Source organism: Eleginops maclovinus, chromosome 6 (genome assembly GCF_036324505.1).
Source record: "Eleginops maclovinus isolate JMC-PN-2008 ecotype Puerto Natales chromosome 6, JC_Emac_rtc_rv5, whole genome shotgun sequence".
NCBI lineage: Eukaryota > Metazoa > Chordata > Actinopteri > Perciformes > Eleginopidae > Eleginops > Eleginops maclovinus.
This window is the reverse complement of record NC_086354.1, coordinates 16,217,416-16,235,935: the sequence shown is the minus strand read 5'-3', so window position 1 is coordinate 16,235,935 and position 18,520 is coordinate 16,217,416. Positions and strand designations below refer to the sequence as shown.

The 18,520-nt window shown below is 40.3% G+C and overlaps 1 protein-coding gene across 3 annotated transcripts in view; it reads left to right on the top strand.

Moving 5' to 3' along the window:
* LOC134866063 (voltage-dependent R-type calcium channel subunit alpha-1E-like) overlaps window positions 1-18,485 on the top strand; it is a 37,953-nt gene extending 19,468 nt beyond the window's left edge. Inside the window, exons 18-45 of one of the 3 annotated variants that reach the window (XM_063885972.1) lie at window positions 1,803-2,558; window positions 3,074-3,318; window positions 3,550-3,733; window positions 3,861-3,990; window positions 5,300-5,359; window positions 5,499-5,605; window positions 6,701-6,797; window positions 6,900-7,060; window positions 7,647-7,784; window positions 7,887-8,088; window positions 8,177-8,341; window positions 9,261-9,371; window positions 9,794-9,874; window positions 10,118-10,237; window positions 10,353-10,418; window positions 10,984-11,075; window positions 11,183-11,357; window positions 11,449-11,576; window positions 11,897-11,993; window positions 12,380-12,485; window positions 13,012-13,119; window positions 13,205-13,305; window positions 14,020-14,123; window positions 14,215-14,314; window positions 15,201-15,299; window positions 15,700-15,832; window positions 15,978-16,120; window positions 16,654-18,485. In XM_063885972.1, the coding sequence (XP_063742042.1) occupies window positions 1,803-2,558; window positions 3,074-3,318; window positions 3,550-3,733; window positions 3,861-3,990; window positions 5,300-5,359; window positions 5,499-5,605; window positions 6,701-6,797; window positions 6,900-7,060; window positions 7,647-7,784; window positions 7,887-8,088; window positions 8,177-8,341; window positions 9,261-9,371; window positions 9,794-9,874; window positions 10,118-10,237; window positions 10,353-10,418; window positions 10,984-11,075; window positions 11,183-11,357; window positions 11,449-11,576; window positions 11,897-11,993; window positions 12,380-12,485; window positions 13,012-13,119; window positions 13,205-13,305; window positions 14,020-14,123; window positions 14,215-14,314; window positions 15,201-15,299; window positions 15,700-15,832; window positions 15,978-16,120; window positions 16,654-17,253 (4,609 nt within the window). In that variant the 3' untranslated portion in view covers window positions 17,254-18,485. Of the gene's footprint in view, window positions 1-1,802; window positions 2,559-3,073; window positions 3,319-3,549; window positions 3,734-3,860; window positions 3,991-5,299; window positions 5,360-5,498; window positions 5,606-6,700; window positions 6,798-6,899; window positions 7,061-7,646; window positions 7,785-7,886; window positions 8,089-8,176; window positions 8,342-9,260; window positions 9,372-9,793; window positions 9,875-10,117; window positions 10,238-10,352; window positions 10,419-10,983; window positions 11,076-11,182; window positions 11,358-11,448; window positions 11,577-11,896; window positions 11,994-12,379; window positions 12,486-13,011; window positions 13,120-13,204; window positions 13,306-14,016; window positions 14,124-14,214; window positions 14,315-15,200; window positions 15,300-15,699; window positions 15,833-15,977; window positions 16,121-16,653 lie in introns of all 3 variants that reach the window. The other 2 variants (XM_063885971.1, XM_063885973.1) reach the window with 2 other exon arrangements.
* The last annotated feature ends 35 nt before the right edge of the window (window positions 18,486-18,520 follow it).

Genomic DNA, 18,520 nt, shown 5'->3' with positions numbered 1-18,520 from the left:
AGGCCTGGTAGCTTGATTGGGACTGCGATCATTATTCTGCATGTTTTACACCATTAACCCTTTGATACACAACATGGGTCAAAAGTGACCCGAGTGAGTTTTATAAAAGTTCATAAATTAAGAAAGGGACAGTGAAAATAATGATTTATGTTAATCATACACAAGATATTTAATGAATAATTGGAATATTAAATGATTAAATACGTTGATTTCCAAAAATATAGCAAAGAAACCCTCAGTCATGCATGAAATTGTAGGTCAATACGGGTCATTTTGGACTCATGTAGTTCCTTAGACGGGGTATGCATAGCTTGTGTATCAAAGGGTTAACTACAAAATCGGAGTATTTCCAATTGTGGACAGAACCATTTGAAAACCTATGTACAGAAACTAACCTAAAAATAATCAATAAGTGGCAGTGCTTTTTTTTTTAACAACATGAGTAATTAAGCTCTGTAATTGTTTTTAATCTATATTGTTGTCAATGTTAGATTATAATCATACTGTATGGTAATGAACTTGATTGATAGTCTAACTATAAAAAGCCTAGTTTCTGAAATAAAGGGCTAAGCCTTTCTTAATCAGATCATCACGTTTTGAATGATGGAACTACCGAAATAGCTTTCCAAATGAAATGAATGAATAACTTAATATCCACTTTGAAGAAACTTTTTGTTCCCAGTGTTTTTAGTCTCTGAAAGAGGGTTTTTATACCATAGCTAAATAGAGAGCCATCAGTTCCTTATTGAAGGCAGAAAGCAACATTTCATATAAATCATGTAGAAAACATGACAACAAACTTTCTTTTTGTGTAGCATGTTTCCTAACAAAATGACAAGTTGCATTACAGACAAAGCAAAAACAGTAGGCACTATTTAACTCCCAAAAAGTTGAAACACAGCAAATAATCACCTATACGTACAATGGCTGTAATTGTAAATGACTCTAGCTGTGACACTGAATGTATCATTTGTCTGTTACATATTTGAATGTTAGTCTTGTACCTGTTGCAGCTATCAAGATGCTATTTCTGATGTGTATTGCAGTTGCTGCTTCCATCACCTTGTCCTGTTTTATGCCTGTTATGTGGCACTGATCAAAATGTTGCGTATTTTGATGGTCTGTCAGCTTCTGAATCAATTTGAACTCTTCATTGAGAAAACTGTTTAATGGTAACGGCCACACAAAAACTAATTGTTATTATGAATCTTTAAAAAATTGATTAGAGTCCCTTCTGTGTAAACTGGATAACTTCCCTTGTTTTACCCACATTTTGTTCTGTGTCACGACAAATGTTCTGTGTATGTTGTAAAACACTAATGTCTTGTTTTCAAATAATCACTCATTGATTACATGGACACCAACAGAATCTGAACACCAGTAAGTATACGTGTATGCATCTCTGTCTCACAGAACTCCTCCCTTAAGTTTTCCTACTCAATTTTTGAGATTATTTTCCACACTAATTCCTGCACTTTACCTTTTTGGTTCTTGTGGTTATTTGTTCTTTTTATCTGTCCCTACCTCTCAGGTATCTTTTTTTTTGGATGTATTTGTAGTTTTTAGCTTGAAGTAGTTTGCATATTTTTCCATGGGATTTTTTTTTGTTACTGATTTACTAACATTATAAATCCACAGAAAAGGTCTGTCCTTTTCTTGCAAATTTTATTTGATTTTTTTGAGTAATCTTTTATTAAACTGGTATGCTAAATGGACACAAGTCTTGATGTTGCTTGTCACCAATTCCTCAATTTTGTCCTGTTGCTGCCCCACACTAATATGCAATATATTGATGTCCTTAGTGGGAGGAGAAGACCCTACCTATACAGGAAAAGAGCCATCCACCGAGGCAGACCTAACTTCCCAGATGAGCCTGAGGACAGGCCAGGGGCCGCAGACGAAAAGCCCCCCAAGGGCCCCAACGCCTTCGTCAGCCGCCGCGAGAGGAGGAGAAAAGTCAACATGTCGGTGTGGGAGCAGAGAGCCAATCAGCTACGGAAACGTCGCCAGGTGGCCAGCAGAGAAGAGCTTTTTGCAACCCCTACTGAGGACACCGATGAGACTCCCGCCAACCCCGTCCATGCCCCAGAGGCCACCCCGGCTCACCTGCCAGAGTCTCCAAGGTCTGTGGGGATGCCCATCCCAGAGCCCCCGATGTCTGTCACCATCCCCATCCCTGAGCCCCCGGAGGCTGAGCCTCTGGTAAACCTAAGCGAGGAGAAAACAGGAGGAGGTAACCACCGGGCGGCAGGCGGGGGCAGGCACAGGTTGGCCCGAAAGTTCAGACCCGGTCAGGCGCCGGAAGACGGGGCACGGCACAGGCGGCACCGTCACCGCGATGCTCGCCCTGAAGCCAAGAGTCTGGACTGCACCGTATCACCACATGAGGTGCCACTGGTCAAACGGTCGCACAGCCAGGAGGGGATACTGGACGAGAAAGAAGAGAGGGACGACAAAGAGGGGGTGGAGAAAGCTGAGGAAGAAGAAGGGTTAGTCCAAGAGGATGGGGGAACATGCATCATCAACCCATATGCAGAAGTTGGAGACGAGTGTCAAAGGTCAGGAGGTGTTCATGTTTTTTTGTTAAAGAAAAGGGATTTCAAGGTTTAACACTCATGAGCTTTAGCATTTGTTTTTGTGTCCCTTTTCTTGGTGAGAGTAATTATCTGGTACAGATTATTTTAACTGTAATCTGAATCTTTGTTCCCTCAGTGTTTCCCTCATTCTCTGATTAGCACTTTTAGTTTAGCTGTGGCTGAAGGTAACGTGGTATCAAAACAATTTTTTAAAGACAAGTTAAAGCAATTGTGAAATAGATAATATGACATTTTTTTGGATCTTGAATTGAATAGGAAACTTCACAACACTGGGTGTTGGTTGACATATGGACATTACTTGTCTATAGCGACATGCTGCTGGCATAGCTAAAAATATTTTGGGAGAAATACAACTTTGAACGAAATGTATGTTAATCTGATCATTTTTAAGAAGAAAAATATAAAAATTCATCACAGTGCTTTTGCAAGTACGATTCCCGTGTCATTAAATATGTGTGTGTTGATTCCAATTTCAGAGATACCCCTGACCTTCCCCAGTGTGAGCCGCTGCTGGACCGTGCACAGTCAGAACAAGGTGAAGACGAGCACACAGATCAAATCATCCCAGTGGAGTCCGCCCTAGAGGCCACAGAGTTCAGTGTGAGGGCCATCGATTCTGAGAGCCGCCAGGTCTCCATCAAGCGTGGAAAATCCGACCTGGTGGAAAGCGTGGCCATCGAAATGTCTGCACAACCGCTGCTGGAGCTCACGCCCATGACAGGTAGCACTGTGATCACTCCTCACGGGACTCACGCTGCTTTAGTGGGCATCATAAAGTGGGATTTAGTGTCAGTATCACTATGGATCACTGTGTGTAGGTGTTTGACTTCTAAAAAGAGAGCCATTGTTTTTCTTGATGAATCCATTGTGCCATTGACTCACATTGTTCTTTCTTTATCATAGCTGTCCAAGCATTTTATTCTCTCCTTTTGCACCTTTGTGTGGGATTTAGTGAACAGTAAAGAGTTGGAGGCATACAGTTCTGAACAGACAGACAAAGAGAACGATACAGAGGATGATGAGGACGATGATGATGATGATGATGATGAGGATTTTGAGGAAGAGGAGGAGGAACCTCCGATTCCTCCCAAACCTGTAGCTCCAGACAGCATGTTCATCTTCAAGGCCTCCAACCCGTAAGATGCTACAGAGTCCACTCAATCGCTGAATATCACATAATATGCGGGAGTGTTTGCTTCCTCTCTTTGTGCGCTCCTTCTAAAACCAACTTATTTCACCCACCCCCCCTTCGTTGATCCGCAGAATCAGGAGGATCTGTCACTATATGGTCTCTTTGCGCTACTTTGAGATGACCATCCTCCTTGTGATCGTGGCGAGCAGCATTGCACTGGCTGCTGAGGACCCTGTGTGCACCAACTCTGACAGAAACAAGGTGAGATCAGAATTCAGCCTCCTAAAGAATCTATTGTTTATTCATTATTTAAATGCAGATGTGGGATGGGAAAGAAAACGTTTCACTAGTCTCGTTTACAAAAGTGCATTTTAGCTGTGTTACATTACAATGAAGGCCGGGGTATAGGAGCAACTGGCAGACTAAATGGAAACGTAACCTCACAAGAGCATTTTGTCAAAATGTTAAATTTAAATTCAATAGACAGTACAATTTGAATATTCAATACTAGCCTGGCAATTATCTGACAATATTAAATTGAAAATGGATGAGAAAGCGGTTTGATCTTTTATTTTCTAAGACTATCTCTTCTTTATGTTTGACAAAATTCAAATGCTAATTTAAATTTGAGAATGAAAATGCAGTTGAATATTTTGAGATGCATTATTTAAGTAACAGTTGACAGGAAATGGGAAATGTCTGGATGTTGGACACATTTAAAGCAGTCGGACGTCTACAAAACAGATTATATTTCTTAAACTATCACACAAGTTTTGAGCACTTGACTTGTATGGATTTGTATTGACACCAGAGCAGTCTGATGTTAATACACTGAGCCACTATTATTCATTAAATTACTGACCAATTCATCTATCCTCCTCCTTCTCACTCTGAAACACAAATGACAGTCTTCAGGTTTACTGTTTGATCTCAATTCAACCTAACACAGTGCCAGCAACAATGTGTGGTGACACATTGGTTTCACACAAATACTACTTGAGAAATAGCTGTGCACTTTGTTTTTCACAACTCCCTGTCACTGGAAGTGTCAACAGTAACCAAATAAACACAATTTGGTCATTTCTACACTCTAGTATAAGAGAGACAGAGTAAAGCTCTACTAAGGATGCTTAAAATTACATTAAAAAAGTTTCACACCATTGACTGGATTGACGTATTTCCCATATTTGGTGTAGCTTTTTTTTTTATCATCATATCAAACCCTGACTTGACATCTTTACTGCTCTTGAAAAGTACAGAGAGTAAAGTAAAAAGGAGGAGTGGCTCACGACCTCTAAAAAGCTAAATCAAAGTTTGGTCGGTGTTGAAACCGCTCAAGTGAGATCTTGGGAAACAAATATAAAATAATAAATATTATAAAAGACAATTTAGGGTCAATTTCAGAAGATGCATTTGCTGTGAAATTCCAAGGTTGCAATTTAACTACATTCGGACTTAAAGATTTGTATGTATCATTTGCTGTTAATGTAAAAGGATAAAGTGTGCTGAGGACTACTTTTTTTACTAAATAACCTTTATTTGTATTTGAATTCTTCGGTAAATTCTCCAGGTCCTCCGCTATTTCGACTACGTGTTCACTGGAGTGTTCACGTTTGAAATGATCATCAAGGTCAGCCACTGAAGCATCTCTTTTCTCCATTATTTTACACCAATTCTGAAGAGTATGACGCCCTCCATGTTCGTGTTCTGTCCCTGTGTGTATTCAATCTTTTTCACTTGACATGTCCCTGTGGGTGTTTGCCCTTCAGATGATAGACCAGGGTCTCATTCTGCACGATGGCTCTTATTTCCGAGATATGTGGAACATCCTGGATTTCATCGTGGTGGTGGGAGCTCTGATTGCTTTTGCTTTAACGTGAGTCAGAACGGTATATAGTGCTGCCTGCCGATGACTAATGACTGACTCACTGCGGCAATTCCTTTTCTAAACATACAGTATGGTTATTTACCACATTCCCTCAAAAACGCCTTTTGCAGCTTCAAAAAATGTTTTGCTACAGTTTAAAAACTCCAAATATAGAAGCATGCATGGTCCTGTACAGTGTGTGACTCAGATTTAAATGCCTACAACAAGTGGGAAAGGTAGATTTGTGTGTCATTTTCGCAGTTTACATGGGTGGAGTGTGAAGCTTAAAAGCCCTTTCAATATTTATTTCCGTCGTAGTCCTAAGCATGAGTGTGCCGAATAACCTTCTGTGCCTTTGGTTGTACTGTAGAGAATTGTACTGTATGTTAATTTTCTCTGTTGTGAATATAGCTGTGATGCTCCGAGCTTTGCTCACAGTGTATCTCTCTTTATGCCTCAATTTTTCTCTGTTGTTCCTGTGGATTTTATCTCTGTTGGGGCTACCAGGAATGTGATGGGGTAAAAATTTCAGTCGCATTAAATGTCGCACATCTCCCATCATCTCATCATGTATATCTCTATTTTTGATCTGTGTGATTGTTCCTTTTGTACTCAGTGGGTTTTGTTTTTTTGTTACGTCTTCTTAATCTCACGTGCAGAGCCAGACAGGTAACGGGTAACAGATTTGATAATTTGGGCACACTAATACAGAATTACAAAATTTCTGTCCATTAATTACATGATAATATCATATGCATATACACCCCGGGTGCAAATAGCTTTGTTGACTATAGTCATCCTGGTCTAAATAGCATCTGCCTTAACAAATTGGACCCTCAAGTCAGGACCTTTTTCCCTGTAATCGATTTAATACAACTTGAATAAATCATCAAAACTCCTCCCCCTGACACCTGCTGGACTCCGTCCAAACACAGTCTATGTGAAGTTCTGTGTTTCATTGTGTTTTTTGATATGCACTTGTGTTAACCTTTTTCTTTGACTATGTTTTTCTTTTTCACATCTTTTCTGTCTACGCCATATGTCTTTGTGCATTAGTTTGAGTGTACAGCTTTGTTCCTAAGCACTGTATGTCACTGTCCACAGAAACAACAAAGGCAGAGACATCAAGACAATCAAGTCTCTCAGGGTGTTGAGGGTTCTGCGACCTCTTAAAACCATCAAGAGGCTTCCTAAACTAAAGGTATGATGTTTACATTGCAAGAAAATATGTAGTATTTTATTGTTTGTGTTATTTTACAGATCTCTGAAAGATTGTTCTTCCCCTTTTCTTTCTTCTCCACAGGCTGTTTTCGACTGCGTGGTCACATCTCTCAAGAACGTCTTCAACATCCTCATCGTGTATCAGCTCTTCATGTTCATCTTCGCTGTGATCGCCGTGCAGCTCTTCAAGGGGAAGTTCTTCTACTGCAATGACAGCTCCATGAATTCAGAGAAGGAATGCCAGTAAGTGCAAATATCCAAACTGGTGGCTTTAGAAGGAACTAAACGTTGAAATAAAAGTCATGATGACACAAAGTTGAAATACAACTTTTGCTTGAGAAGTGCATAATTATTGACATCATGCATTTACACTTTAATTTTGCAGCTGGAAATACATTATATACTGCATTACGTTGCACTTTATATACTAAAGAAAATACTTCAATTTAATAAGCTATAAGTAAAGCTACAAAAGGAAAGATAACTACCCCAAAAAAAAGCTTTTTGATTCTTCATCCCCCTGGAGGGATGCAGGATGATTGAAGACTTGAAGGTAACACGATGATAAAGAAATATCCTTTTGGTGGTGAACTATTTCTTCTATTTCTCACAAATCTTACTACAACATTTCTTTATTTTCATTTAAGGCTAATAGAGAAACACTGCACAATCGTCTCACAACACAGGCACTCATTCTTTATATACTGAGCCTCCCAGATCCCCATTTTCAAGTAACAAAAGCTTTAATGACTTTCTCTTCATCCAACATGCCGCTTTAATAAGTGCATTGAGTGAAGCAATGACCTCTGGGCCGCTCTACTCCCTACAGAGGCTACTACATCGACTACAGCCGAGACAAAAAGGAGGTGAAGAGAAGAGAGTGGAAGAGACACGAATTTCACTACGACAACGTCTGCTGGGCCCTCCTCACACTTTTCACCGTCTCAACTGGAGAGGGATGGCCTCAGTAAGTGGACGTTTTATTCAGTCATCAAAATGTAACTAAAACATTGTGGCTGTTAAAGCCTTAAACAGGTTCTCTTTTCTCCCATCTTTTTCTCCCTGCTAGGGTCCTGCAGCACTCTACCGATGTGACGGAGGATAGCATGGGGCCGAGTCGGGGAAACCGCATGGAGATGTCTGTTTTCTACGTGGTTTACTTTGTGGTCTTCCCGTTTTTCTTCGTCAACATCTTCGTGGCTCTGATCATCATCACGTTCCAGGAGCAGGGGGATAAGATGATTCAGGAGTGCAGTCTGGAGAAGAACGAGGTGTGTCACAGTGAAATACATATGCAGATACACGGTTACGTTCACAGGCCTTCATTCATTTCTGTTTTGTTCATTATCTGTCCATCAGAGGGCTTGCATAGACTTTGCGATCAGCGCCAAGCCGATGACCCGTTACATGCCGCAGAACAGACAGACCTTCCAGTACAGACTGTGGCACTTTGTGGCGTCGCCCTCCTTCGAGTACACGGTGCTCGTCATGATCGCGCTCAACACAGTGGTGCTCATGATGAAGGTAAAGCAGTACAGCGCCAATTAGGGCTGAACGATTAATTGCATTCGCGATAATATCGCGATATGACAAAACGAGATATTCCAACCGCAAAGGCTGCGATTTGATTGGGCACGTGATCAGGTCACGTGACTTGCGAGCGAGCCGAGCGGAGCCGAGCGAAGCCGAGCAGGCAGGGAAAGAAGTCAACACTGCGCTTGAACCTGTTGCACAATGGCCTCAGGCTCGTCAGAAGAGTGCACGGCTGGAAGTTGTGTGGAATTATTTTGGCTTTAAAAAGGAAGATGCTGCGCAACGTCAGGTATTGTGCAGAACGTGCCTCGCTACTGTTGCTACTTCACGAGGTTCACGATTGTAATCACGATTGATTTATTGCTTGTATTTGTTGAAAAATACATGAGAAGAGGACCTTGAAAAAATAATCGCATATTAAATCGCAATTGCAATATTGAGGAAAAAAATCGCAATTAGATTATTTTCCAAAATCGTTCAGCCCTAGCGCCAATAATACTGGAAAACAACATAGGACCTTGTGTTCTTCATATTTGCATATTAAAGTGCTCAAAACTATGAGTTACAGACTCAAAATGAGATAAGTAAACTAATGAACATTTACTCCATGTTCCATTCTTGCTGTATATAAATTGAAAAGCTAGTGTTGTGACACACTATGCACTTGCTGTGACTGCTTCATAATAAAAGTCAAATTAGCCGTTTTGTATGCTTTTAAGTGAAGCCGCAATGATAGAAACTGTTCATATTGCAAAAGCAGGAACTTATTACAGCTTTGTTCATTTTTCTTAATGACAGATAGTGACTTTAAAGACATTTGTATTAAATATATATATTTGTTTTTCTTGCTGAACCACATGTAAATACTAAAACATCGATGAAAACATGAACCCATTCCCTTCTCTTTCAGTACCACTCGGCCCCGACAGCCTACGACATGGTCCTAAAGCACCTCAACACGGCCTTCACTGTCCTCTTCTCCTTGGAGTGTATACTCAAGATCATGGCGTTTGGTTTGGTGGTGAGTATTAGCACAACAAGAGATTAATCAAAGACAGGAGCAGATCACCTCTTTCTATCTAGCTCCACTGATAAAGACATTGTCTATGTTGTACGGTGGCCCTTAGGGACAAAACACAAGACAATTTTAGATGATTGAAATGGTGGAACAACACATTTAGTGTTTGATTGGAAGGAACCCAATAAGAAATAACATAAACATTATGGAGTCAATACATACAAGAAAGGTGTGAAAAAATACTCTTATAAAATGGCTAAAACTACAATTAAACATAATAATATCACCGAAGTCCATTTTGGCACTTCGATGTCATTTGATGTGAGAATTCCTGTTCTTTTTTCCTCAAAAATGTGTATTCTGAGATGCTCTTTTGAATCCTCATGGCTGAGTCAAATAACTTGACACGTTTTCTTTTTCTGCAGAACTACTTTCGAGATACTTGGAATATTTTTGATTTCATCACTGTTCTTGGCAGCATCAGTGAGATAATTGTGGATTTACAGGTAAGATACTGCCAAGACACCATTTCATTTTCACACTGTTCTGACCCTAATGAAATGGTTCAAATATCCAGCGTTTGATTTTAGCATTCTGCCTTTGCAAGTATCCCTCATGTGTTACGATCCTGGCCTCCAGACACAACTTAAGTCATGTTGTGATGAATTTTGCCATCTGTGTTTCCCATCCTGTCTGCCACTCTCTCCCTCTCTCTTGTGTCACCCTCACTTCTACCATCCGTGCGTCAGTCGGTGAACACCATCAACATGAGTTTCTTGAAGCTCTTCCGAACAGCCAGGTTGATCAAGCTGCTTAGACAGGGTTACACCATCCGCATTCTGCTGTGGACCTTTGTACAGTCTTTCAAGGTCGGACTATTTACAATCTTCGTTTTTTATCACTCTGTTTCCTCGCCGACAATAATGTTCTCAACGCAATACCCTTTTAGTTTTAATGAACGGTTGTTTTTTTATTCCCCAACAGGCTCTTCCTTATGTCTGCCTTCTCATTGCGATGCTTTTCTTCATATACGCCATAATTGGAATGCAGGTATCCTTCACTTATACTTCAAAAACAACAGACATATACAAAGACATAAATGATATATATATACACGGCTCTCAGTTGAGCACATAGTTATGTACAGGGCTTCAAGTAAACTTCTAGGAAACAAATGCAGACTGTGACTGATGTGTCGTTTGTTCTTTTATCATGTTATATTAAATTGTAGCTGTATTTTTGTAATTTCTGTAAGCTTATTGAATCAGTCTTTTATTTTATATTATAAATATGAAAAAATTAGAACCACTTATCAATCAAATTGATTACTTTGTTGATTTGAAAAACTTTGAATAAGGTACATTTTCTTTTATGTATGGACCCCAGGGAGATTCCATGTGTTAAGGCAGAAGATCTGTCTGTATTAAATTGTATTGCAATGTGCTGTCGTGCCTGCTGAAGCATTGTTAAGATATTAGTCCAATAATTCCCACTCCCCAAAATTCTGCCACATCACATTGTGCTTGAAACTGAAATTTGATTAGTGTGCCCTGTTCCTAGCAAAATAAAAACACTGTGTAGATCCAATACAATAAACAGAACCTGTTTTGTGCAGGTGTTTGGAAACATCAAGCTGAATGATGAGAGCCACATCAATCAACACAACAATTTTAAGACCTTTTTCGGTGCGCTGATGCTGCTTTTCAGGTAGGATTTAATGCCTTCAATTTCAACTCTCTTAATTATCTTTAATTTCTACAAAATGGCTCTTTACTTGACGTTAACTTGGTCTTTGTTTGTGTTTTAACACCCAGGAGTGCGACAGGGGAGTCCTGGCAGGAGATCATGCTCTCGTGTCTGTCGGGTCAGGAGTGTGAGCCAGACTCCTCCATCCCCCCCCTCATGACGTCTCCGGACCACGAAGGAGGCTGTGGGACAGACTTTGCTTACTGCTACTTCGTCTCATTCATCTTCTTCAGCTCATTTCTGGTCAGGGCTCCACTAAAGAAACACCCTGTTAATGTATTTGTAGATTTCTCCGCAGTCTTGAAACTCTGCTTTGTTCTGTCACTTTTTAAAGATGCTGAATCTGTTTGTGGCTGTTATCATGGACAACTTTGAATACCTGACGCGAGACTCCTCTATCCTGGGTCCACATCACCTGGATGAGTTTGTGCGCATCTGGGGGGAGTACGATCGCCTGGCGTGGTGAGACTCGATCTTATAACTGCTGCATTTTCTCTTAATCAACACGCATGCTCTATCTTTATCCAGCAGAGGGCTGTCAAAGTGTTTGAAACACATTCCTCAGTGCAATGAGCTATCAGTACAAGTTGTTCTAATTCAAGCAATTTCACTCTGCTGAAATAAGAACTAAATGTTCTAAAATTCTCAAATGTCATGAAACAAAAACAAGACTGTGAGAAGGGAACTCGCTGAATATCACCTGTAAATAAATCTGAGTGCTTATTTACCTCTCGCCTTGTGCTTCTGTTTCTCCCTGCCTCCCCTCACTTATCACTATGAAGCGGTCGTATCCACTACACTGCCATGTATGAGATGTTAACACACATGTCACCTCCCCTGGGCCTGGGCAAGAAATGTCCTGCTAAGATCGCCTACAAGGTACTAAAAACATTATTTATGTTTTCCACACTAACACACACAAGGGCTAGACTAGATGAAAGCTACAGTGAAATCTGTATGATATAAATCCATTACATATTACAGAAAAGAGCAGGTGAGTATAGGGAACATATACCATGTGTAATTATATCGGAGATTTTGTATAATTAAAATCTTAATTGATTTTAGTTTAAAAAAACAACAACAGATAATTGACTGATTTACAGAAGTGGTTCATCTGATACAACTATTATACCATCAAAGGAAATGTAAAAAGATTAGATTTGCGTGGTATTTTGGCTGGAACACTAAGTGCGTCAATAAATAAATGAATGAATTAATCTCCTCCTCCTGTCCTCTTCTGTCCATCCCTCGTTGTCTGTCAGAGGTTGGTGTTGATGAACATGCCTGTGGACGAGGACATGAGCGTCCACTTCACCTCCACCCTGATGTCGCTCATCCGCACAGCTTTGGACATCAAAATAGCGAGAGGTCAGATGCACTAACTCGCATGTCACGGCTGTGATATGGCATATAGCGATCCAACTATCCATTGTTTAGATTTTTCTTTATTTGTAGATTATGTTATTGATCATAGATATGTTAATTAGCCTTAAAAAAAAGACCCTAAATATTTAAAATGCTCAAAATCACGTCAACAATCCAAAAGTAAAATGTATTACTTTTTGATTATTGAAATATGATGGTCAAGTTATATGTTTATTATTAAAAGCCAATCCTTACAACTGAGAAAGGTTAACAGCGTGTTAGTTGTTATGTTTCTAATATTTGTTAGTAATTGGTAGTTAGTTGGTTTATAAATAGTAAAGTTACATTTAGTTAGTTATTGGTAGAGTTGAAGTTAATTATTAGATTATCAGTTAGTTAGAATTGGATGATTTTCACATGTGAAGTTTGGTTTCATATATGAAATAAGGTCTTTTATATGTGAACAATTGCATTCCACATGTGATTATTGACGAGTGTGAATGTGGCTGAATGTGGATGTTTGTCACAGGCGGTGAGGACCGCATCGCTCTGGACAGTGAACTACAGAAAGAGATCAGCATCATTTGGCCTTATCTACCGCAGAAGAACTTGGACCTTCTGGTACCGATCAACAAAGGTCTGGCTCTCCCTATGGAGGGAACACTCAATGTGATGCTGCGAGACCAGCAGTAACAGTTAATGTAGCGTGTCTGCCCTCACAGATACGGACATGACGGTGGGGAAGATCTACGCCTCCATGATGATAATGGACTACTTTAAAACGAACAAAGCCAAGAAGCTGAGGCAGCAACTCGAGGCTCAGGTCTGCTCTACATGCTGTTTTCCAATTACTGTTGCATATTAAAAGTACATAGATATCTAAATAGATTTTGAAAAGAGAGAAGAGAAAAAAAATAACCTTTACCTCATATTTCACATTTGATTTGATACTATCCTTTTTATGTACTCCTTTCCTGTACTGTGGCACACGTTTTAAGCACAATGTGATCAATTACAAATAAAACCTAGCAACCATAAGCTTTTTAACCTTACATTTAAAAATCAATACATAGAAAAGGACATTGAAACGTGCATTGGAAAGAAAGGTGACCATAAACATAATGTGCAATATTACTTTTTATTAGTTTTTCACTATCTTTATCAATATCCATTTAAAATAATGCAAAAGGCATTAAATATGTTTAAGGTTTCCATTTTTTATTAGATTTGTCTTTTTTTAATTGCTATTCTTTCTTACTTTGGTGTAAGTATACATTTGTATACACATTTAAAAAAATACAGACACAAGAATTTCCTTTGGGATTAAAAAGGTTTCATCTTTCACCAAACAGAACTATGTGCACGCATGGAAATATGCACTATTGTCTTTGGAGTGCCGAGTATTCAATCCTCTTCTTAAATGTTGACCTGAACAAAATGATAATGTAGAAAAATAATTGCAAAGGAGCACTCTCTGTTGACTTTATTAACTGAACTTTATTTACTTTGTTGTGTTTTTGTTTCCTCATTTTAGAAGAGTAGCCTAATATTCAAGCGCCTGGATGCCTCTACGCTTTCTGAAGACATTCTGTCCAACACCCAGACGCTGCCGATAATGGCACACAGCGCTGGCTCCGCTCTGTGAGTCCAAGCTTTTTTCCCTCTTTGTTATGTTTGTACTTGGTTTGTATTTCTGTGTTTTTGTTTACTGTCTCTCTCCGTCCAAAAACAGTACAAGAGGAGGCTTGGTGGCTCTGAGCCCCATCTCACCGGAGGAACTGTTTCTGCAGCCAATAAGCTCTGACACTGATGCTAACCAACAGCAGGATCTGGTGAGAAAACAGAACAACATGAGATCACAACCATTAACATTACATCCATGTCTTAGACTAGTGGTTCCTAACATTGTGTACATGTCACAGGTTCCCTATGTATAGGGTTGTGCAAAACATGTAACATCCAAAACTGCCCTATTACGGTATCTGGGCTTTGTTTAGCCTCCCAGTGCAACAGGGCTCTGTTAGGATTGATTATTCTAAAGTAAAATGCTTACGGAGAAGCATCTGGTGGTGTGTTATTGTTCTGACTGTGGTATGTTGTGTTTTAATCATGTTGTTCAACTTGTTGTGACTCTCTCTGCGTGCCTTGCAGAGCACGGTAGGCTGCTTCTGTCTTTTAGTCCTGGAGAGGTTGGATTAGCTAAAGCAGATTGTCCAGCTTGTTGCTGTTTTGCTGTGTCTATACTGTCTTGTTCTACTGGCCTGGTAGATGAATGATATAAAATGATTTGGAAATACGTACATATTAGTGTTTGTTCTGGCAGAGGAATGCGTTTTCCCTCTTGAGACAGATGTTATCTGGCTTTTTTTGTGTAGCTATGAAGACCTGAACGTGCATGACTGAATGTACTTCCAACCTGGAATATGGACTCCATCTTTCCCTGTGAACTGTTTTGTTGATTGTCTTTCCTCGCTCGTCTTCTCCACTGTTTCTTTTGCTCCTTGAAGTCACTTTTCCTGTTGCTAGTTAATCTGTCTGTTCTTGGCTGGAATGGCTTCTGATTGGATGGCGATATGATAGATGACCCTCAGTGATGAAATGGCTTGCCTGCCCCCCTATCACTTGAACTGGCCCTCCATATTTAAAGGCAGCCCCAGCAGAGACGGGCCTCATTGGTGTCTCTCCTTGCCCTCCTCTCTTGTTTCTATACTCACTTAGGTGGGCGAGTGCAGTAGGGGGATTGAAGCCCCACTTTCCATAGGGAGGGGTCTGTGTGTGCGGGCCTCTTCCATGCCTCGTCTGGCTGTAGAGTGGCAGGTACAAACATCTTCCATGAAATGGCCTCACTGCTGGATCTTGAGGACGTCAGTGGCTGCATGGGCTCTAATGCCAAAGTGTTTTGTTCTTTATTATGCCAAGAGTCAGAAAACCACTAGAGTCTGGGCTTGTTTTTTGCTACTTTGGGAGTCTGATAAAGACTCAAAGAATTGTTACTGGGTTTGATCTTTACCATGAGCTTGCTCATCTCCTGTATTGAGAAAAAGAAACCTTCTAGTCTATTGTGTGCACTGTATTTATGCTGTGATTCAAGCATGTTTTATTTTTAAATGTGATGCAATGGTCCGCTTGTTTGTGTATTAAATCATCTGAATGTAATTAAAGCATTTTTTCTTTGTATACGTACCTTTTATTTTTGCTTGTTTTTACAAACAAACAGACAGAGGTTGCAGGTGGCTCCATGAAGCGTTCAGTCTCCACTGTCGCCGATCAGCGGGTGAACGGTCTTTGGGAGGAAGAGCAAAGTCCTGCCAGACTTTATCGACCACGACACAAGAGCTACAAAGCTGCTGGTTAGTCCTGAACACCTGTATGCAATCAGCATGAAGTGTTTTTTCTCCCATGGTTTGCTAACATGAAGTACTGGTGAAACATGCAGGAGAGATCAAATGCAGAACCGATGTCAACCACTTTAACCAGCTCTGTTATGTATTGTAGTTTCTCGGTCAGAGAGGGAGCGTGGCCGGTCTAAGGAGCGCTGTCACCTCCTGTCAGATGCGTCTCGTGGTAACTCTGAGGAAAGAAGATTGCAGCCATCACGGTCCTCTAGTGGAGAGAGAGCACACCCCAAAGATAAACAGGTGAATCAGAACTATCTGAGTCAGGGACTGATGTCAATAAAATTATAAATTAATGACTAAATTGCTGGGTTTTACACCTAATCCAAAACATTTTGGTGTTTTATAAAGCAAGTGAGCATTAAGGGAAAAAAAGGAATAACTAATTTACAGAGGTATTATATAATATGACATTTGAGGAGATTCAAAGCTTGGATTCACTAAAGTCCGGGTACACCTCCTTTTTTCAAATTTGTCAGCAGAGCCATGAAGGTCAACCTGAGTTCAATAGCTATAAGTGATGTATGAATTTTCTCAACCTTAAAGTATAACTGTGAACAGTTTTTTCTCAGTTTATGACAACTGGCCTGTGTGCTAAAAAAATGATAAATTTTGCAATCTTGTAATTAGCTTCTCTGGAGATCTATCCTCTCCAGAGGTGACAAATATAGCAATCAAATGCCCCTTTGAACTTCAACATGTTTAAGTCATCAAATGTCCTGCAGACTATCCATTAAGTCATTGTTTATTCCATTTTGTATTATTCTCCTCTCCAGGGCAACAGCTCGGATAGTCCGGTGCCCTCCACCTCAGAGTCCAGCACCCCCAGCGGCCGACGGCCCGTATCAAAGAGCTCTCGCCCGCACATCTCCTACTCCCCGCTGCACCCCGCTGTCGGTGAGGACAGGGATGAGCAGGGCAGTCCAGGGACCAGGAGGCGGGGCAGCCCAGCGACTAAGAGGCGGGGCAGCCCAGCGACTAAGAGGCGGGGCAGCCCAGGGACCAAGAGGCGGGGCAGCCCAGGGACCAAGAGGCGGGGCAAAGCCAACCGGGATACCCAAGAAAGGGTCGTAGACAACAGGCGGGATGAAGAAGAACAAGACCCGTCCCCACTTCGACGCTACCCCTCTGAGCCGTTCCTGGCTTCCCAGGAGGGCGAGCACAGCCCGGACCCCTCCGGCCCCATGGAGACGTTGACCTTCGAGGCTGCCATGGCCTGCAGCCTGGGACGCTCAAACACGGTCAGCTCGGCCCGCCCCCGCTTGCGGACTGGCTGGCAGGTCCCCAACGGACACTTTCGAAAGCGGTTGGCACAAACAACCTCTGTTGCAGGCTGTGATCCTCTGAGCGACACGGAGGAGGACGACAGGTGCTAGGGACGGCAGGCACAGCATGAGGGAGGAAGGGGAGTTGGGAGACTGCAGACAGAGTGAAGGTTAAAGGGACCCTTTTTGCAACAGAGCCTCGAGGCTGTGAACCCAAAACAAAAAAGAACAATACTTCCTGAAACTGTAGTTTCCAATTCACCCAGAACACTGACAATAAATATGGTATATTTCCTGACTACTTGATGATAGAGAGTAATAATACATCTAAAAATATAGAAATGATGCAGAAAAATAGTGAATGGATCAAATTAAATCATTTGTGTTGATGATAGGTATTTTCATTTCTGAAGATGTTTCTAAATGATTCAGTGTTGCTCTTAAGAGTATTTAACTGTGGGGTGTGTGAATATGTAACTACATTTTCTTATAAATAATCACTTGTACATAAATTGTGATCATTAAACCATTGCCATTTATAAGACCAGTTCAATACAACAAGCCATGACCAAGAGAAGATCTGATATTTTACCAGACAATGTGGACACTAATAAGTAACACTCAATAATGCTGGATTTTTTTACAGTATGAATGAATGTGCATTGGGAAAAGCTGCCTGATTCCCCTCTTCATTTTACTTTTTGGTATTGAATAAGTTGTGAGATATGAATACAGTTAGTAGAATAAAATATAAAAGATGCTTATTTGTAATTTCACCCTGTGTTTATGTTAAACCATGCCTCTGAAAAAACTCAAACATTTAAAAATGACCTTTAAAAACAGTTTTTAACAGGTTTACACCCTTTAAAAGAGACTTTCCCTACATTGATTTATTTATTTAATACTTTTGGCATCTGATATGAAAAAGAAAATGATCATTCATCTTTTCTCATCGTTTTTTCCTTGTGAATATTGTATGAACCATTGCAGACGATGACTGTAGAAACACCATACACACACCATGCCACATTTGCTTCACAAAATAAACTTATGCTCTTACTTTCTAATAATGTACAGAGAAATGATGCTGTTTGTAACATTAATAGAAGAAAAATAACAATAAACTATCAGTTGATGAGCTTTTAAGGTAAAGGAATCTTTTGAAATGTTCACTAAGGTTTGTGTTTTTGTTTTTTTGCCTGAAAAAGGCGCAATCTGTGAAACTCACGTAACCAAAAACATGGGCAAATGTATTATAAGTTCCTGGAATGCAAATACTTTGTGGGTTTTTATGTGTACAATAGTTGTATATACAAATAAAGGTGTCCAAGTCGCCACTGTTATTGGATGTAATTAATTATTTTTTTGTATTATTTTT